The sequence below is a fragment of the Ursus maritimus genome, unplaced genomic scaffold (genome assembly GCF_017311325.1).
Source record: "Ursus maritimus isolate PB19 unplaced genomic scaffold, ASM1731132v1 scaffold_14, whole genome shotgun sequence".
NCBI classification, from domain to species: Eukaryota; Metazoa; Chordata; class Mammalia; order Carnivora; family Ursidae; genus Ursus; species Ursus maritimus.
The window spans coordinates 32,819,240-32,841,610 of record NW_024423786.1 but is presented as its reverse complement, the minus strand read 5'-3'; the positions used below and the strand labels follow the sequence as shown (position 1 = coordinate 32,841,610).

The 22,371-nt window shown below is 41.5% G+C and overlaps 1 protein-coding gene across 1 annotated transcript; it reads right to left on the bottom strand.

Annotated features, from left to right (window-relative positions):
* Positions 1-1,971: 1,971 nt before the first annotated feature.
* Positions 1,972-21,950, bottom strand: ASB14 (ankyrin repeat and SOCS box containing 14). The gene is made up of 9 exons (XM_008703625.2): positions 20,585-21,950; positions 19,040-19,093; positions 18,486-18,619; positions 18,231-18,389; positions 14,822-15,067; positions 12,268-12,439; positions 11,264-11,807; positions 2,937-3,090; positions 1,972-2,222 (listed from the first exon to the last, which is right to left on the bottom strand). Exons 1-9 carry the CDS (start codon positions 20,704-20,706, stop codon positions 2,044-2,046), a joined length of 1,764 nt encoding a protein of 587 aa, XP_008701847.1. The 5' UTR covers positions 20,707-21,950; the 3' UTR covers positions 1,972-2,043.
* Between the last annotated feature and the right edge of the window lie 421 nt (positions 21,951-22,371).

The following is a 22,371-nucleotide window of genomic DNA, read 5'->3' as shown; positions in this document are numbered from 1 at the left end:
TGGGAAAACTGGAGCACTTTCTGACACCATACACAAAAATAAAATGTTTTAAGAACCTAAATGTGAGATGTGTAACTAAAAATCCTAGAAGAGAGCACAGGTAGTAATGTCTCTGACATCAACCATAGCAACATTTTTCTAGATATGTCTCCTGAGGCAAGGGAAACAAAAGCAAAAAAACAAACTATTGGGACTACATCAAAATAAAAAGATGGACAGCAAAGGAAACAATCAAAACTACAAGGCAGCCTGCTGAATGGGAGAGGATATTTGCAAATGACACATCCAATAAAGGGTTAGTATCAAAACAGATAACTGATAGAACTCAAACCCAAGAAACAAATAATCCAATTAAACAATGGGCAGAAGACATGAACAGACATTTCTCCAAAGAAGACATACAGATGGCCAACGGACACATGAAAAGATGCTCCACATCACTCATCAGGGAAATGCAAATCAAAACTATTATGAGATTCCTCACACTTGTCAGAATGGCTAAAATAAAAAACACAAGTGTTGGTGAGGATGTGGAGAAAAAGGAACACACGTGCACTGTTGGTGGGAATGCAAACTGGTGCAGCCACTCTGCAAAACATATGGAGTTTCCTCAAAAAGTTAAAAATAGAACTACCACATAATCCAATAACCACACTACTGGGTATTTACCCCCAAAATACAAATTCCTAATTTAAAGTGCTATATGCTCTCCTGTTTATTGCATCATTATTTATAATAGCCAAATTATGGAAGCAGCCCAAGTGTCCATCAATAGATGAATGGATAAAGAAGAAGTGGTGTACATACACAATGGAATATTCAGCCATAAAAAAGAATGAAATTTGCCATTTGCAACAACATGGATGGATCTAGAGTATAATGCTAAGTGAAATAAGTCAGAGAAAGACAAATACCATGTGATTTTACCCATATGTGGAACTTAACAAATGAGCAAAGGGGGGAAAAAAGAAAAAAAAAAAAAGACCAAGAAATAGAATCTTGACTGTAGAGAACAAACTGATAGTTGCCAGAGGGGGGGGTGGGGGGATGGGTGAAATAGGTGATGGGGATTAAGGAAGGCACTTGTGATGAGCACTGAATAATGTATAGAATTATTGAATCACTATATTGTACACCTGAAACTAACACTGTATGTTAACTGGAAGGCATTAAAATAAATAAATATAACTTTCCATCAGTGAGCCCCTCTTGGGTGTTTAGTATTGCACTAGGTTCAGTACAGAATCATAAGCCACTTGAAAACACTTTTAATTTCTATTGAAGTGATAACATTAGCCAATAAATGGTAACCCTTAGCCAGGGTTTTGTAGAGAAAAGGACCACAAGTTTCCCATTTAATGATGACATTGCAATTGAAAGTTCTATTTCGGTTAACCGGAACATTCCACTTCAACGCAGGGCTCTACAAGTAAACACACACTTAGCTGGCCTTGGGACTTTTATACAAGAACAGCTAACTTGTAGGTCAAGTAATGGGGTCAGTATTTTAGTCAATGTAATTACTAAGACATTTTATGTATGTACTTCTCTATAAAAAGAATTAGTTATCTTGAATTATTAGAGGTGGAGGTGGCATCTGTTGTTTTGACATGTAGAAATGTAGTTCATACATTTAATGTAAAATCAATAGAGTGAGAACTGATGTATTTCTGCTAATTGAAATTTTAAGGCTTGGGTTTAGTTTTTTAATTAATTAATTAATTTATTTTTTATTTTTTTAACTGCCGTTCAGAATGCTCCTGAGAAGCAATATCAAGTCCCCTGTAGGGACTTGAACTCATGATCCTGATCAAGACCTGAGCTGGGATCAAGAGTCGGACACTTAACTGACTGAGCCACTCGGGCTCCCTGAGAGACAATATTGAGCATATTAAGAAAGAATAGGAATACCAGTATTAAGAAAGAATGTAGACTGCATTGAGATTTTAGTGCAAGCTAAAGTGAGAAATAATCATATATAATAAGTCAAACTTTAAGAAATACAGCTTACAGAATTATACCTTTTCATCCAGAACAGTTTGACTACCAGGGTCCTGTGAAAATTCCTTGTTCATAAAGGTCGTATTCTTTGTAGAGGACATACGCTTTGAGACGGTTTGGCAACGGAAGGAAGGACATGAAGACCGGGCAGCGCAGACGTAGGCGCCCCATACACTGCCGGATCTTCAGGCGGCACAGATGTCTGAGGGGCCGAGGGTTTGCTAAAACGATAGAAACACATGTTATCCGAAGGAAAGAGAATTGCTTCATTTTTTAGTGATCTTAGGGTTTAGTCAGCAAATGTGTGTTAAACTTAAGCCACTCTAATTTGCATTTGCAGTGTCTAAATGGAAAAGGTAATAGGGAAACAACCTTCCCTTCTTGCAGTCCTTCCTGTCGATGTGTTTTCAGAACCAGACTCCAAAGACTGGCATCAGTTGTGGGTCTGAAGTCCTTTAATCTATGTGTATTAACCAACCCCTGGCCTGGCCCTGTCCCTCAGGGCCAGGGTAAGAACTAAAGTTCACCACCCTGTGGGGAAACTAGATAAAAGAAATCTTCTTGACTGATGTGCTACCGTGAAAGAATGTGGTTTGAAGGGTCATTTGATATTCTCTGCAGGCTTTGATTTTACTTTTTCTCATTCCTATTTTCATTGCCATGTCATAGCTTCTAATTCCTATATCTACAGTGTTCCAGATGATTAAGAGAAAGGTATTACCTACCATATAATATGTGATTACCTAATAGAGTTTATCTACAGGAAATGGTGATAAGAACAAATTAAGTTATAAATAGTAACTTTTTAGATAGGAATAGTATTTTCCTTGGTTTAAGGAAAGCTTTTAACCAGAATGTTTTACTAAGCAAATAAGAATGTAAATACCCAATAGTGTTTTTGGTAAGAATCTTCTACAAGAAAGAAGGGTACTCACTCAAGATAAAATGGATTTCTGACCAGAGCCCCTGTTTTTGGAGCACAGCTTTCAACTTTGAACAGATTCGAACTTGATCAACATAATCAAGCATCACTCGAACAACCTTCCCAGAGAGATGTTGCAGCCATGACAATGTTATTACTTCACAGAACTGAGGAAGAAAATTGGAACTATGAATGTAAATGAAAAATTTAAGTATCTATAGTGTTTAGAGCACTAAACTCACAGTCAGGAACCAAGGTCTCAAGTCCCTCATTTGTAAACAAAGGCATTGAACAAGGAAATTAATTTTTTTTAAGATTCATTTATTTTGGGGGGGAGGGGCAGAGGGAGAGGGAGAGAGAATCCTCAAGCAGAATCCCCACTGAGCACAGAGCCTGTTGTGGGTCTCGATCCCAGGACCCTGAGATCATGACCTGAGCCGAAATCAAGAGTTGGCTGCTTAACTGACTGAGCCACCCAGGCAACCCAGGGAAATTATTTCTTAGCTCTAACATTTGGAAAAATATTTACTACTGTATCATCAGAACTATTTAAGATATAACCAGGTGTGAAAGAGAGAGTTACCTAATACCTATTGTCCCCTTTGGTTGGCCACATGGCTATCTGGAATAAAGATTACCTTTCCAGCTACCGTGCACCTAGACATGGCCACCTAACTGAGTTCTAGCTAGCGAGATGAGAGTGGAAGTGTAGCAACCCCCAGAATGCACTTAAAGGAGAGCAAGGTGTGTGCTGCTGCTTCCTGCCTGCCCACTAGCTTGCTGGAATGTGGACACAAGTTTCTCTTGTGATCACGGAGCTGTCCAGTTAGAAGGCTGTTTATCTCTGGCCTTTACTTATGTGAGCGAGGAATGAGCCATCTTATTAACGCCACTCTCATTTTGAATTTTCTATCATTCATCACCTACTCCTCATGCCCGAAGGATAGATAGTTTCTGTCTGTAGGTCATTTACACACTGCTAGCAAGGTGCCCATGTGAGAAGTCAAATAGTACTAAATAAAAAGTCAGGAAATAATACAAGATGATATACACCTAAATGCCATCTCCTACATTAATTGTAACCTAAAAATAATATACAATATTAAAACAATATGTTGCCTTTCACTTTTCAGAATTGATTCAAAGTACTTTCTGCATTTCACTGTTTGATTTTTGCTTTGATTTTAATATGAACTCAGGTATTTCTAGTGCATCTACTCTGTACTGAGCACAGATGTCTAAGCTGAGGAAAGTGGTGAGCAGGAACTTACACTGACGTATTTGTGGAGGAGACACATAATCAGAAAATGTTAAAAGGATAATTTCACAAACTGGTAAGTGCTATAAAAGAAATGGGCAACATAATAAGATTAGGGATAACAACTACCTTAGATAAGGTGGACAGATAGGAAGGGTCTCTTTGAGGAGGTAACACTTGAAACCTGAAAAGTGGCAGCTTTTTGAAAAGCCGGGGGTGTGCTCTAGTTGGGGGAAATAGAAGTGACCAGTTAGGTGGGGAAATAGGAGACTGGTGTGATGAAAGCCAGGAGAAAAATGTCTCAAGAAGAAGGAGGTGGTCGAGTCCAAGATGCTGGAGGAGTAGGCGACCATAGTTTCATCTGGTCCCAGGAATTCAGCTAGATAGCTATCAAATCATTCTGAACACCTGTGACCTCAACCAGAGATCTAAGAAAAGAATAACTGCAACTCTACAAATAGAAAAGCAACCACTTTCCGCAAGAATGACAAGACGGAAAAACTCACCTAAAAAAAAAAAAAAAAAAAAAAAAAGAACAAGAGGCAGTATTGACTGCCAGGGCCCTAATCAGTATGAACAGAAGAACTCTGTTGGAAGTAGAGTTGAGATAACAACTATAAAGAATACTAGCTGGGCTTGAAAAAAAGCATAGAAGACACTAGAGAATCCCTTTCTGGAGAAATAAAAGAACTAAAATCTAATCAAGTCAAAATCAAAAAGGCTATTAATGAGATGCGATAAAAATGGAGCCTGTAACTGCTAGGATAAATGAGACAGAAGAAAGACTTAATGATATATGGGGCGCCTGGGTGGCTCAGTCGTTAAGCATCTGCCTTCAGCTCGGGTCACAGTCTCAGGATCCTGGGTTCGAGCCCCACATCAGGCTCTCTGCTCAGTGGGAAGCCTGTTTCTCCATCTCCTGCTCCCCCTGCTTGTGTTCCCTCTCTCGCTGTGTCTCTCTCTGTCAAATAAATAAAATCTTAAAAAAAAAAAAAAAAAGGAAAGACTTAATGATATAGAATACAAAATGATGGAGAATAAAGAAGCTGAGAAAAAGATAATTACTGGATCATGAGGGGAGAATTCAAGAGAGAAATGATATCATAAAGCAAAATAATATTAGAATAATTGGGATCCTAGAAGAAGAGGAAAGAGAGAAAGAGAGAGAGAGAAGAGCAGAAGGTATACTGGAGCAAATTATAACAGAATTTTCCTAATCTGGGGAAGGAAACAGGCATTCAAGTCCAGGAGGCACAGAGAACCCCCCTCAAAATCAATAAAAATAAAACAACACCTCAACGTATAATAGGTGAAACTTGCAAATCTCAGAGACAAAGAGAAAATCCTGAAAGCAGATTGGGACAAGAGGCCTGTAACCTACAAGGGTACAAACATTAGACTGGCAGCATACCTATCCACAGACCTGGAAGGCCAGAAAAGACTGGCATGATCTATTCAGGGTGCTAAATGAGAAAAACATGCAGCCAAGAATACTTTATCGAGCTAGATGTCATTCAGAATAGGAGGAGAGATAAAAAGCTTCCAGGACAAATAGAAACTAAAAGAATTTGTGAACACTAAACCAGCCCTGCAAGGAATATTAAAGGGGATCCTTTAAGTGAAAAGAGAGCCCCAAAGTAACATAGACCAGAAGGGAACAGAGACAATATACAGAAACAGAGACTTTACGGATAATACAATGGCACTAAATTCATATCTTTCAGTAATTACTCTGAATGTATATGGGCTAAATGCCCCCAGTCAAAAGACACAGGGTATCAGATCGGATAAAAAAAACAAGACCCATCCATATGCTGTCTGCAAGAGACTCATTTTAGACCCAAAGACACCTCCAGATTGAAAGTGAGGGGATGGAAAACCATTGATCATGTAACAGACCTCAAAAGAAAGCTGAGGTAACAATCCTTATATCAGACAAATTAGATTTTAAACCAAAGACGGTAACAAGAGATGAGGAAGGACACTATGTCATAATTAAAAGGTCTATTGAACAAGATCTAACAACTGTAAATATTTATGCCTCTAACATGGGAGAAGCCAATTATATAAACCATTAATAACAAAATTAAAGAAACATTGATAATTATACAACAATAGGAAGGGACTTTAACACTACACTCACTGCAATGGACAGATCATCTAAGCAGAAGATCAACAAGGAAACAAGGTCTTTGAATGACACACTGGACCAGATGGACTTCACAGATACATTCAGGGCATTCCATCCTAAAGCAACAGAATACACACTCTTCCTCTTTTTTATTTTTACTTTTATTTTGTTATATTAGTCACCATACAGTACATCCTCAGTATTTGATTCAATGTTCCATGATTCATTAAGACTACACATTCTTCTCGAGTGCACATGGAACATTCTCCAGAATAGATCACATACTGGGTCACAAATCAGGTTTCAACCGGTACCAAAAAATTGGGATCATTCCCTACATATTTTTGGACCACAAGGCTTTGGAACTGGAACTCAATCATGAGAGGAAGTTTGGAAAGAACTCCATTACAGGGATGTCTGGGTGGCTCAGTCGGTTAAGCATGTGCCTTCGGCTCAGGTCATGATTCCAGAGTCCTGAGATCGAGTCCTGCATCAGTCTCCTTGCTCAGCAGGGAGCCTGATTCTCCCTCTGCCTGTCATTCCCCCTGCTTGTGCTCTCTCTCTCTCTCTCTCTTGCAAATAAATAAATAAAAATCTTAAAAAGAAAAAAGAACTCAAATTCATGGAGACTAAAGAGCATCCTACTAAAGAATGACTGGGTCAACCAGGAAAGTAAAGAAGAATTTAAAAAATTCATTAAAACAAATGAAAATGAAAACATAATTGTTCAAAATCTTTGGGATGCAGCAAAGGTGGTCTTAAGAGAGAAGTAGATAGCAACACAAGCCTTTCTCAAGAAATAGGAAAGGTCTCAAATATACAACCTAACCTTACACCTAAAGGAGCTGGAGAAAGAACAGCAAATAAAGCCTAAACCCAGCAGAAGAGAATTCATAAAGATTAGAGCAGAAATCAATGAAATAGAAATCAAAACAACAATAGAACAGAGCAACAAAACTAGGAGCTGGTGCCTTGAAAAAAATAATATTGATAAACCCCGGGACAGACTTATCAAAAAGAAAAGAGAAAAGACCCAAATAGGGACACCTGGGTGGCTCAGCTGGTTAAGTGTCTGCCTTCTGCTCATCTCATGATCCCAGGGTCCTGGGATGGAGTCCTGTGTTGGGCTCCTTGTTCATCAGGAAGCTTGCTTCCCCCTCTGCCTGCTGCTCCCCGTGTTCTCTTTCTCTCTGACAAATAAATAAAATCTTAAAAAAACGAAAAGACCCAAATAAATAAAATCATGAATGAAAGAGGAGAGTTACATTCAATACTGAAGAATACAATTTTAAGAACATGTTATAAGCAACTTTATGCCAACAAATTAGGCAATCTGGAAGAAATGTATGCATTCTTAGAGACATCTAAGCTACCAAAATGGAAACAGGAAGAAACAGAAAACCTGAACAGACCCATAACCAGCAAGGAAATTGAAGCAGTAATCAAAAATCTCCCAACAAACAGGAGTCCAGGGCTGGATAGCTTCCCAGGGGGAATTCTACCAAATATTTAAAGAAGAAAAAATATTTACTCTTCTGAAACTGATTTCAAAAAATAGAAATGGAAGGAAAACTTCCAAACTCTCTCTATGAGACCAGCATTACCTTTACCAAAAACCAGGTAAAGATCCCACCACAAAGGAGAAAACAGACCAATATCCCTGATGAACATGGATGCAAAAATTCTCACCAAGATACTAGCCAATAGGATCCAACAGTACATTAAAAGGATTATTCACCACGACCAAGTGGGATTTATTCCCGGGCTGCAAGAGGAGTTCAACATCTGCAAATCAATCAATGTGATACACTGTATTAATAAAAGAAAGGACAAGAACCATATGATCCTCTCAATAGAAGCAGAAAAAGTATTTGACAAAAGACAGCATCCTTTCTTAAAACTCTTCACAGTGTAGGGATAGAGGGAACATACCTCAATATCATAAAGCCATCTACAAAAAGCCCACAGCAAATATCATTCTCAATGGAGAAAAACTGAGAGCTTTCCCCCTAAGGTCAGGAACATGGCAGAGATGTCCACTGTCACCACTGCTATTCAACATAGTACTAGAAATCGTAGCCTCAGCAATCAGACAACAGAAAGAAATAAAAGTCATCCAAATAAGCAAAGAAGAAGTCAAACTCTCACTCTTTGCAGATGATATGATACTCTTCGTGGAAAACCCATAAGATTCACCCCAAAATTGCTAGAACTCATACAGAAATTGAGCAAAGTGGCAGGATATAAAATCAATGCACAGATATCGGTTGCATTCTATACACTAACAGTGAGACAGAAGAAAGAGAAATTGAGTCAATCCCACTTAAAATTACACCAAAACCATAAGACACCTAGGAATAAACCTAACCAAAGAGGCAAAGGATCTGTACTCAGAAAACGATAGAATACTTGTAAAGGAAATTGAGGAAGACACAAAGAAATGGAAAAACGTTCCATGCTCATGGATTGGAAGAAGAAATATTGTTAAAATGTCTATGCTACCTATATTCAATGCAATCCTTATCAGAATACCATCAAGTTTTTTCACAGAGCTGGAACAAATAATCCTAAAATTTGTAGGGACCAGAAAAGACTCCAAATAGCCAAAGGAATGTTGAAAAAGAAAGCCAAAGCTTGTGGCATCACAATTCCAGACTTCAAGCTATATTTCAAAGCTGTAATCATTAATACAGTATGGTACTGGCACAAAAACAGACACATAGATCAATGGAACAGAATAGAGAATCCAGAAAAGGACCCTCAACTCTATGGTCAACTAATCTTCAATAAAGCAGGAAAGAATATCCAATGGAAGAAAACCACTCTTCAACAAATGGTGTTGGGGAAATTGGACAGCCACATGTAGAAGAATGAAACTGGACCATTTCTTTACATCATATACAAAAATAGACTCAAAAAAGATGAAAGACCTAAATGTGAGACAGGAATCCATCAAAATCCTAGAGGAGAACACAGGCAGCAACCTCTGTGACCTTGGCTGCAGTAAATTCTTGCTAGACACGTCTCTGAAGGCAAGGGAAACAAAGGCAAAAATGAACTATTGGGACTTCATCAAGATAAAAAGCTTTTGCACAGCAATGGACACAGTCAACAAACCCAGAAGACAACCTACAAAATGGAAGAAGATATTTGCAAATGTCTTATCAGATAAAGGGCTAGTATCCAAAATCTATAAAGAACTTATTGAACTCAACACCCAAAGAACAAATAATCAAGAAATGGGCAGCAGATATGAACAGACATTTCTCCAAAGAAGACAACCATTTGGCCAACAGACTCATGAAAAAATGTTCCACATCACCGGGCATCAGGGAAATACAAATCAAAACCACAATGAGAGGGGTGCCTGGGTGGCTCAGTCAGTTAAACATCTGCTTTCAGCTCAGGTCATGATCCCAGTGTCCTGGAATCAAGCCCCACATCTGGCCCCCTGCTTAGCAGGGAGCCTGCTTCTTCCTCTCCCTTTTCCTGCCACTCCCTCTGCTTGTGTTCTCTCTCTCTCTTTCTCTCTGGAAAAAAAAAAAAGCACAAGGAGATACCACCTCATACCAGTCAGAATGGCTAAAATTAACAAATCAGGAAATGACAGATGGTGGCGAGGATGTGGAAAAAGGGGAACCCTCCTACACTGTTGGTAGGAATGCAAGTTGATGCATCCACTCTGGAAAACAGTATGGAGGTTCCTCAAAAAGTTGAAAATAGAGCTATCCTACGACCCAGCAATTGCACTACTGGGTATTTACCCCAAAGATACAAATGTAGTGATCTGAAGGGGAACCTGCACCCAATGTTTATGGCAGCAGTGTCCACAATCCCCGAACTATGGACAGAGCCCAGATGTCCATCGACAGATGAATGGATAAAGAGGATGTAATATCTATATACAATGGAATATACTCAGCCATCAAAAATATGAAATCTTGCCATTTGTAACAATGTGGATAGAATTACGCTATGGGTATTATGCTAAGTGAAATAAGTCACTCAGAGAAAGACAACTATCATATGATCTCATATGTGGAATTTAAGAAACAAAACAGGATCATAAGGAAGAGAGGAAAAAATAAGACAAAATCAGAGAGGACACAAATCATGAGACTTTTAATCATAGGAAACAAACTGAGGGTCGCTGGGGGGGGTGGGGTTGGAGGGATGGGTTAACTGGAAGAATGGGTGATGGACATTAAGAAGGGCATGTGATGTAATGAGCACTGAGTATTATATAAGACTGACGAATCACTGACCTATGAAACTAATAATACATTATATATTAATTGAATTTAAATAAAAAAATAAGAAGAGGTGGTCAACTATTTATTGTGATTCCTTTTTCATCAAAAAGGTGACCAAAGAGGGGCACTGGGTGGCTCAGTCGGTTGAGCATCTGCCTTCAGCTCATGTAATGATTTTGGGGTTCTGGGATTGAGCCCCATGTCAAACTCCCTGCTCAGTGGGGAGTCTGCTTCTCCCTCTACCCCTCCCCCTGCTAATGCTCTCTCTCAAGTAAATAAATCTTAAAAAAAAAAAAAAAAAAGGTGACCAAGGAGACCTATTTAATCAAATTTTGGAGCTAAAAGAGGTAGCCAAGAACCGAGGACATGGGTATCAGGACCCCAGAAACATTTTAGCTAGGTTACTCACCCCTTCAAAGAAAAAGCATAATTCGTTTATTAGACTGCATTCATTCTTTAAAACCTTACTCAGCTGCTACTTCATTTGTGAAATTCCCCAGGTAAAGTTAAATCACTTTTCCCTCTGAACGGTTTCCGTACCTTTCACATCTACTACCATATCTATTTTACATGTATTTGTCACACTGAAATCCTTTCAACTATGAGCTTCTGGAGAGAATGGATGGCACCTTATCTATTGCCGTGGTTCAGGGCCACCAGTAATGACCATATAAGGTGATATAACACTGCACACTTACCATAGTATCTTTGATAACTGTAGGTGTCCAGCCTTCAAAAGTATAACAAGGATGAACTTTGTTTCCATGAGGACAGTCAAAGCACCGCTCTGTGTCATACCCGTAATTCAACAGCATCCTGAGCATGACTTCATCTTTCAGTGTGTACTGCAGTGCTGATGGGAAATGTAAAGGGTTGACTCTGCAGAAATAATTGACGTTGGCCCCATGCCGCAGCAGCAGATTTATCAGCTCGTAGTTGCCCATCCGTAGGGCTATCTGGAGGCAGTTAACCGGGTCTTGATTAGGCAGAGCTCCAGCACTCAGAAGCAGCTTAACTGAAGAGAGGTCACCATTCGATACAGCAAAATACAAAGCTGACTTCCTGTGGTCGTCATAGTGTTTGCGAATTCTCTGATCGAGCATGAAATTTACATCAAATCCAGCCTGGATGAGGAGTTCCAGGCATTCGGGGTGTGCTCCCGCTGCCGCACAGTGGACGGGACTGATGCCGCTCTGCTTAATGGCAACAGGGTCTGTCACTGGAACCAAAATCTTCAGAGCTCTGAGAAAGAATTTCAAAGTGCATCAGAAAAATTGTTTCTCTTAAGATGCAGCATTAACCTGTTTATGATGGGTTTATACTAGTACGAGATGGCGTTAGTATCAGGTGGCATTAGGACCCCCAAACAAAAAGTGCGTAACTCCTGCATCCAAAAGCTCAGATACTTAGTAAAGTTAAGTGAAACTACTGTCTAGATATAAAACTCAGAATGAATCTAATCGGTGAGACCTGGGGTTCCCCATATCGCCCAAGCACCTGATAATAATAGTAGTTTTCTGTCTCGTTCGTGGCTACAGAGGATGCCTGTCTTCACCACTTTCTAGCTGGTTGAGAGTTTCCTCTCTTTCAAAGGGGTGTTGGAATTACAGGATCAGAAGTAATAACCAAGTTCCCAGAAACTCCCCCCAAAACCTCCCATAGCTCTTCCTATTTCTATCTGCACCCATGTAATTGAACTTACAACAAATGGCCTCTGTCAGCTGCCACATGAATGGGCAGGTGGCCTGAATTCTTAGGGATGTTGGCATCAGCTCCATGCTCTAGAAGAAGAGTCAGACAGTCTGGATTTCCTCCGCTGGCGGCTTCAAGTAAGATGGAAGCAGAGTCAGATGCCTGACCAAGAGCGTTAGCTCCTAAGAGGAGAAAAAGTCTGTTATGCAAAAAGTCTTTTCCACTGTATTGCATATGCATTCTTAATATATCAGCACTACCAAAAAGCAATTATTAAGGAGCCACTTGAGCAAAGCACTACGAATCAAAGAAATAAAAAATGTACCTCCTGTTCTCGGCCAGTTTATAATGCAGTTGGGAAAGGAAGAAATGGTGCAAGCCGTCTCTAAATTATGAGTAGGCTGGCTTTCAGAGGAAGTTTAATAAGTTATTTGTTTGGAACTTGAAAATTCCAGGAGAAATAATTTTATAAAAGGTGATTTTATTTCCAGATGGCCTATAAAAGCCCACTTACCCCATCCTTATACATAGGATGGTACCAACGGTAGCACCAGGCCGTCTGTTGATGCGTTGGTGGAAAATGGCATTTGTTCTAACATGTTCTTAGCGGGCTGTTTGTAGTAAGACACACTAGTTGTTTGCAGTTGAAGCTGGGGACTTAGTGTGCCGAGCGTCATGATGGTGTGGATGCTAAGGGTACCAAGTGTAGGCAAAATGTCCTCTGAAAGTTCTCAGTTCTGGATTTTGAGGGGAACTGGGTGGTGAAGGAAGGAGAAAGGTGTTTTGGGTCAGTGGCAGAAGGCCTCTCAGTAAAATGGGCTTTGAAGAAAGAGTGGCCTCTGAATGGACAAAGGGCAAGGGGAGCATTCCGGGCACATTCACAGCACATATAAGACAGATATAGCGGCTTTAAAATAGTTGAGACTCCACAGTCATCCGAACATAGTGGCCGCCCAAGAACCCCACTCCAGGAATGCATGAAGAAAGTTCGGGTAAGCCTCCAGGGCAACAGCGCTCACCCCGTACAGTTTCCCTTAGGTGCGTAATTTCTAAACTTCACATCGACCCTGACAAGTAGATGCCAGGATCTCCACTGTAAAGATGAAAAACCGAGGCTCCTTGAGGTTAAGTGACTTCCCAAGGAGACACACAGCTGGTAAGCAAGGTAGTCAGGATTGTGGACCAGACCCAGGGCCTGTTTCTACGATGCCACGTTGCCACTCCCGTCATGCAGGGTGGTAAAGTAGCGTGAGTCGGAATGAGACAGATGTGGGTTCAGATCTTGGCTCTGCCATTTCCTAGCCGTGTCACTTTGTGCAAATTACTTCATAAGGGAGTTACCTCAGGGAAATACCTCACTGAGGTCAACTGATGCTGGTTTCCTTTAAGAGTTAAGGATTTAAAATCTGGTGCTTCTCCCCTTTCTTTGTCTTTTAATCAACGATCTAGACAAAAGGTTACTTTTTTTGTGTAGATGGAGGGTCCAGTGTTTATTTTTGTCATTCTAGCTCATGACTCTAGACATCTCTGATATTGCTCATTTGAAACATCTTACTTAAAATGTCTTATGGCCACTGACTGAAAACTACAACAGCCTCCCCTGTATGATGGGAAAGTTCCAGGTACGTGTAAAAAGCAGAGAGTTTTTCTTAAAAGCAGGAATCCCTGTAGGCTAGAAACATGGAGACCAGGACCGTATATTGCTAAAGAAAGAAATAAGGCTTCTGGACACAAACAGGAAGGAGAATAAAGAAGGTAAATCTAATACTGGGACTTTATTAAATCTTGGTAAAGACTTGCTTCTTTGACAAAAAGCTCTAGACCCTACATTGCTTCATTAATGGGGGTCTCCTCAAAGACAATAAATGCCAAAGTTCTCTGAGCCGAGGTCTCTGCCAGTTAAACCAGGATCTCGAATTGGTAGCAGGGGAGGGTGTGTTTAAAGGGAAGTCCTCCAACTGGTACCATCCCTAGCCCTCTTTCCTTAAGTGTAAAATGAGGACAGTGCCTACTTGATAGGGTTTTAGAAGATCACATAAAGCAGGGTAGGTAGTTTAATGGCTGGTGCTAGAAAGTACTCAATAAATCTAAGTTGCCTTCTCCTTCTCAGTTGTGGGTATTACTGGAGAGAGAACTGGGACCCAGAGAGCAGCAGCCAGGGAGCAATTCTTAACAACAGAAACATCTGACAACACACTGGACTGGCCCGTGACTTAGCTTAGCAGAGATGACATGTAGGGGGTGATGTGGGTTCTGCGAATCTAGAAACGGACAACACATAAAAAATTAAAAAAAACAGCCATCCTCAGCATGGATGGGGTGCACTATGTAAAAGAGTAACCTGCACCCTAGTAATCTTACGGGAATTACTGCACATTGAAGGAGAAATAGTCAATCTCCATTTTAGGCTTTTTAGTAGCCACTATTAACATATGCTTTCATCAGATATTTATGTTAGGATTAGATAAAACGTTAACTTCTATTATTCTGAAGCTCTCCGTGAAGAGGAGGATGCTTGCATCATGTTACCCTTGGGGGTGTGCTGACCATATAGAAAATCTTGCCTTTCTGCAGTAACATTTCCATGATTTCAATGTGTCCACTTTGGGCAGCAAGAGCAAGAGGAGTGAATCCGTAGGAGCTCTGTGGGTCCGGGTGTGCCCCAGACACCAACATCAGCTTCACTATGTCCTGCCTGCCCAGTTTGGCTGCTTCGTGGAGAGCTGTCCTCTCGTTGGTACACCGCAGATTCACGTCTGCCCCATAGCTGATCAGCAAGGCGGCCATCTCGTAGGAGTCACGTAGAACAGCTGGGAAAGTAGAAGTGAAAAAGGCATTAAGTTCACCAGGAAATTATGGCCAGAGTGTCTAATTAGCCAGTGTCCCTCAGACTTCTTAAGGAGCTCTTCCTGTCTACTCCCATGTGCCAGCATTTTGTGCCTAGGAAACAGATTGCAAAATGAGGCTTATATCCAATAATATTAATAGTGTTTTACATCCATAGCCTATTGGCTTTTCTGTAAGCCAAGAACAATTATTGTCTACTGCCTGCTCACGTGGCTGAAAAACATAAACACACAAAATTTTCATTTATCATTTTTATGTTCTTCTCTCAAGAAAATGGGAACTTAAGTACCCAAAACAGTCCTAGAAATGCTTTTAAGTGCTTTAAACAAAGAAAAACAAACCCAGCAATAATTAGGAAATTATTATTTTTTTTTTAGAGAGAGAGCGCACACGTGAGTGGAGGGCAGAGGGAGAGGAAGAGCGAGAATCCCAAGCAGACTCCACGCTCAGCTCAGAGCCCACCTTGGGGCTCAGTCTCATGACCTCGAGTTCATGACCTGAGCTGAAATCAAGAGTCGATGCTTAACCGACTGAGCGACCCAGGTGCCCCAGGAAATTATTTTTAACCCCATGTTTTGTTAAAATTTTCGAACTGGATTTTCTGCATTTATGTGGTTATCATTCACATTTGGATGATCATCTTTAAGTTCTTCAAGATTCTAAAACAACTTAACGTATCCATCTCCAGGGTGTCTGGTGTGCAGTCAGTTAAGCGACTGACTCTTGGTTTCGGCTCAGGTCATGATCCTGGGGTCGTGGGGTGGAGCCTCGCATCGGGCTCCACACCGGGCATAGAATCTGCTTGGGATTCTCTCTCTCTCTCTCTCTCCCTCTGCCCCTCTTGCTCATGTGCATGCTTATTCTCTCGCTCAAATAAATCTTGAAAAAAATATGTATCCATCTCCATGTGTTAACTGTTGGCAGCCAGTGTGCGTGAGGACTCTTGCTGGGTGCCAGATGTTGAATCAGTGTGAATTCTGTTCACAACCATTTATGATGTGCCATGGAAAGTGCTTTAGGACTAGAAATGCAAAGTGCCAAGGGTGTTGGGTCTTTCTTAACTCATCGAGCGGGCATTAGTGTGCACTCCGATTCTGGAAACTCATGTCCTTTGTTTTAGGAAATAATTTTCTTGCCTTATTCATTGATGATACACCACCTCCATCTTGTCTGTTCTCTTTCTAGCGCTTCTGAGATTCACATGTTGCTCCTCTTTCTTTTTCTTTCCTATTTCCCATTTCTTATCTTCCTCTGGAAGTTTTTCTAAACTTTATCTCCCAGCATTCATTTTGAGTTTTATACTTCTGCTACCATTTTTAATTTTCAAGGGCATTTTTGTTATTTTGTTCAATTTTTTGCAGTGTCCTGTTATTTCACTGCTTTTCACTAATTTCTCTAACTTGATCATAATTTCCCTCTACATTTTATTTTCCCTAAATAGTCTCTCCTCCAAGTTGCTTATCTCTGTTGAAGACTTTTCTCGGATAGTCCTTATCTGTCTGCTCGTGATTAAAGAGTTGGGAACTGAAAAGCTGACTGGGGATCCTAAACGTTGAGAGTAGCTCTTGGGCCGTGTTCCCAAATGTGTGTTGATGTGCCTGGGCCATTTGTTGGGGAACCCCCAATTTCACTCCCTTTAGTTCTTTCTTTTTGGGTATATCAAATTCCCCATAGAAGCCTCCTCTTGGAAGGTAGAGTTCTGGCTGCCGGCTTTCTAGAATCCTGGTGGAAGAGGAGGGCTGGGAGGTCTCGGCCTGTGTTTGCTTAATTTCTCCAGTGTTTTCAATCTGGTACCCCCACCATTGCCAAGTATCCCCCAGCCCAGAGAGCCTCTGTTTAAACTGCCCAGAGAATAAACCTCCAGAATTCAGGTGGAATGGGAGAAGGGATCTGTAGCACCAGCTTCTTGTTCCTTAACAGTGTTCCAGCAATTCCCCCTATGTTAGCTGCCTGTCCTTCACGGGGGCTCCATGAGGGAACTATCGCCAACAACTTTCCAGGCCTTTTGATATAATTGTGTTGTTTTCCCCAAAAGCAAATTAAGATTCAGCTTTCTTTCTTTATATATAATTTTTATTTTGTTATGTTAGTCACCATACAGTACATTAGTTTTTGATGTAGTGTTCCATGATTCATTGTTTGCGTATAACACTCAGTGCTCCATGCAATATGTGCCCTCCTTAATACCCATCACCGGCCTATCCCAATCCCCATCCCCCTCCCCTCTGAAACCCTCAGTTTGTTTCCCAGAGTCCACAGTCTCTCATGGTTCATTCCCCCTTCTGTTTACCCCCCCTTCCTTCTTCAGCTTTCTTGTCACTGACCAGTCATCCACCTGCTCTCCGGGTTTTAAAAAACTATGTTGCTGTTGTCTCCTCTCCCGTTCTTCTCACTCTTTTGTATCTTACCTCCTTAAAACAATTTCTTAACTATAAGTTTAGTGAAGACTCAGGAGGGAACAAAATCAGCCATTCGTGTTCAGTCCGCCCTTGGCCGCCTCTTCCTACTCTGCCCACCTCTTAGATTTCTTACTCCCGAATTCACTGGCTAAGACACCGTGCAAAATGATCAGCTCACTGGCAGAGATTTTGAACCAGGCCACCCCGTGGGCCAGTCTGTAGAGGGTCACGTACCCATGTCCAGTCAGTTGGGACCAGAATGACAGCCCCGCAACTATTACACAAAAAGTGGCACAAAAAGCCACCTTTCCATTCGCAGGGACACGGACGGAGCTGAGAGTGCTATGCTAAGCGGACTCAGGGAAAGACAAGTACCACACGCTTTCACTCACACGTGGAATTTAAGAAACAAAATGAATGAGCAGAGCTGGGGGGAAGGAGAGAAAAAGAAGCAAACAGAGACACACACTCTTACTATGGTTACCAGAGCTGGGGGATGGGGCTTAAGGGGTGCACGTGTTGTGAGGGGCACCGGTGATGTGCGGAAGTGTTGAATCACTGTATTGTTCACCCGAAACTAATGCAGCACCGTATGGTAACCGGAATCAAAATAAAAGCTAAAAACAAAACAAAACAAAACAAAAAACCCAAAGCATTGCCTTTGAAACCTGTGGGCGTGGCGGACACTCAGAACCACAGACTGTTTCCCGGGGACAAGGTAATTTACCTGTAAGAAGAGGAGAATTGCCTTCAGAATTCTTGGCATCCGGATTGCAGCCGTTGAGGAGGAGGAAACGGGCATTTTCTAAGAGGCAAGTGCTGACAGCCAGAAACAGTGGCGTTTCACCATTGTGGGTGGTTTGCTCCCACGCGCTGGGTTTTGAAGCTGAAATCAACCCATTAGACCGCGCAGGTTAACATGCAGAAAGGAGTCTTAGGTTTATTTCTCCGAAGCGTGAGAAGAGTTATAAAGGGAGTTTACCTTTCAGGGTGATCTGCAAAATGTTCTTATTTAACTGCACGGCAGCCTTATGCAGAGGGAGCCAGCCTGCCCCATCTGCTTCAGCAAAAGCAGAATGGAACTTGGTCAAGCGTGACAGTGCATCTTCCTTACCTATTAACAGGTCAGATGGGAGCAGATTCACATTTGGCCCACACAGGCGGCTGCCCGCGCTGCTTCTGAACCCCACCATCGAGGCCAGTGCACGGGACGACAGAGTTCGAGCCCCGCGCTTTCGGAGGGACACATTAGAATGGCATGGGACGAAGCAGCAGGAAGGCCTTTCGCCAGCGTTCCCTGTCGCCGGGGCCTGTGCTGCCCCTCAGTGCCCCCCGCCCCCAGCTCAGCAGCGCTTTGCTAAGTTGTGCTGTGCTATTTTCTCGCAGGCTCTGGTGAATGGGGGGGGGGGGGAGAGTGTTGAGCATTTGGGAAAACCTGCTCCTGGGCTTCCTGAATGCAGCGGGGAGTGCGCGGGTCAGCACCACAGGTGCCACCACCACCAGCTGGAGGGGACAGAATAGGAGGAGTACTTAACTGCCTCTATTGTTTCAATTATCTTCTTGTAGTCAGCGCTCAAAAAGGCATGCAAGCTGCGTAGAAAATAAATATACATGTAAGCCCCAAACAGAGAAAAACAAAGGCATTTGATAAAAACACAAAGGGTAAGGGCAACTGGCGTTAGCCAAGGATGAACTCTTACGTGAGGCAGTTACTGAGGCTTCATGGAGACACTTCCAAAATATCGTGTGACCGATGCACTCCAGGGAAGCCGCTCTCCCATGTCTATCTTCCTTGGGGGGCGGGGGTGGGGGGCGGCATTATCCCACCTAAGGAGCATTTCCTAATTCCTTCAAGTGCCTGACCAAGGCCGCAAGCTTTCCTACATACCATATAACTCTTGCAAGTCTAATGGCTGGGATTTATCACTACAGTTAAATTTTTCTGCAACTTTTCAATCATCAAAATTTTATGCCTTTCAACCTAAAATCATGACTTAATTACTGAATGAATTTAAAAATATTTCATCACAATGTTAACCGATAATCTAAGGAACCCAATTTCTTTACAAAACGTTATTTAAAGATGACTTTAAAGATTATTCCTAAAAGTAACCCAGAAGTGTAGGAATGGTGTGGTAAAGAGCACTGACCCGGAAGCCAGACCGCCTGCCTCTCACTTACCAGCCCTGTGACCTTGGGTAACACTTACCCGTCTCCTCGTCTCTACGTGGGGATAATAGGACTTACCACATAGAGAGGTAACGAGAATTAGAATTAAATGAGTCAATATTTATGAAATGCTTAAAATAGTATGGCACAAAGTGATCAGTCCAATGTACTTCAACATCTCTATATTTAATTATAAAATCCGCTGGAGTTAAAACACATCTATCCAGTTTTATGTCCAGCAGGCAAATAGAGGTCACCATCCCATGCAAACAGGGTTAATCACCCCTGAAAAACAACAGTAACTGTTGGGGGGCGAGGTTACAGATTAGCCAGAGAGCATTGCGGCGGGTGTGCCTGGCTGGGGACGATCCACCTCCAGGGCGATCCTTTTACACCACGGAGGGACCCGTGGGGTCCTTTCCTGGTGCTGTCATTACAGAACTCTGAATATACACCCTTCAGAAAGGGTTCGTCTCTTCTGGGTTTAAGTTTACATCTTTCCACCTTTTGATCTGAATAAAGACTGGACCTTACCCCATCTCCCCGCTGAGGGTGAGGATAATTTTCCATGTGTATCGGTTGGATTTATGCATTCCCTTTGGCGCCCCGAAGACCAGATGCGTTAGAGTTCTCTAGCCTTTCCTATCCTTGTGCATTTCTTCTCATTTCCAGCCTGCAAGCTCTCAGCCAGAGTTGCTGCTAACCTCCTTCAACTGTTTCCTCCCTAACTACATCCTGAATTATTTCCAAATTTTCCTGTCTGGCTGGTGAGACATCAAGTCTCATAGATATTTAAATGACAGCTCCTTAGATTTTGACCTCTCTCCTGTTTTTATCACAACACTAGAAGTGTGCTAATGAGAGTCCCGACTGTCGAACACTCATGCCACCTCGCCAGTGAGATACCGCTACCTGTCGTCTGCAGATGCCTGCTGTGTCGCCCTCGGCCGGTGAACGTCCTGTAAGCTCTGCTGGATGATGAGCTGGGTATCCAAGTCCTCATCTGTGTCTTCATCGCTGGTGTAATTATTCATGTGGAACGCTGACAGAGTTAAAGTCAGAATGAATTAAAACTATTTTTCCAGTTGTGAAAACAAGATAATCAAATACTTAAAACCACAAACAAAATTCAGAGAGCTACAACATTAATAGGACTGAGAAAATGCAAAATTTAGAAAAATATTAAAATTTCTCATAAATTCAAAATAGTTTTCTGAACTGCCACAAATTCAACATAAATTTGAAGTTTCCGTGAGTAGCCACTGACTTAAAGCCAATTCAGGAAAAACCACCTTTCATATAAGACTTAGGTCAGTGCCATTTTAACTATGAAAATAATGATTTATTTTAGACTTGGCTTAGGAGTTTTTTTTCTCAGTCATTGAAGCACTCACCCAAAAGAACATCTTTATGCTAAAAATAACAGTAAATACTAAAAACAAACATGTTATAGGAATATATGTACTCTCATAATACAACATATAACAGGAATAGTGGTAGTAAAACACGATGTATTAGGCAAAATCTCAATGGTTTTAAAAGAACATTTCTGTTTTAGCACAGAATAGGTCTGATCACATACCAAAGACGTTTTACCTTCTGTTATATCCTTTAGGAGAGCGCGGAAGTTTTCACTGTCAGAGATTAGCACATCAGAATTTTCGCTTATATTTAGGCTTTCCACTCCCCTGTAGTGACCATTCCATTAATAGCTTTACTATAAATACCTGATCATAAGACAGTCTGGCACATTCTCCTTGGCTTTTTTTACATGTGTTTTAGCTCTCTTTGGAAACATGATCTCTTTTCTTCCCTGCTGTATTCATCAAATTTAAAGGACTAAACATTTTATTCCTGGTATAAAATGCTTTTGCAGGGGGTTGGCTGCGCGCGGTGAATCCCTTCTCGTCAGCCTCCTGCACGTAGCCACTGCAGCCCAGAATCAATTTTCCACTTGAGAGGCCAAACTCTTTTCTCTGACCGATTTATCAAAGTGACCGTCCCAACCGTCCTGATTCACTACTAGGTAGCGGCACCTACATTTTCTCTGGGTCACGGAGCTGCCGCCTAAAGTATCCTGGGAATCCCAAGGAAGGAATTAATTCCACACAAGATAATAAAATTTCGACTATAATTTTGTTTTGTTGAAATGTTTTAAAATTGTTAATCTATGCTATTATGAATATATGCTAATAATAAGAATATTAACTATTAAACATAACAAAGAGACACTTGGCATTTCCAGTCAAACACGAGATCAGTGCCAAGCAGCACAACACCGCCGCGGGTGTGCAGGCCGCCCCTCCCCCCTCCCCGCCCGCCATCTTACTGCCTTTCTACGCAGTAAGGAATTGTTTTGATATTTTCCTTATTTAGAATCACCTCTGGTAGGTGACTGGAAAGTCAACTAGTACTGAAGCTGAAGAAATGACTTAATACTTGGGAAAACATATTTTCTGATACTGAGATTTATCCAGTTATTCTCTCCAAATCTGTTCCTCACCTACATAGCAAATAAATCAAAGTTTCCAAGATTTCTCATAGGCTTCAAAGAAACATTTCTCTTCATGTTTTCTAGAAGGGCTGTATTCCGGTCAAGTGAGAGTGGTACATCAGGGAGGAGGACTGTGAAAGACCATCTAAAAGAAAGACACATGGGGCGCTTTGGTGGCTCAGTCGGTTAAGCGTCCAACTCTTGA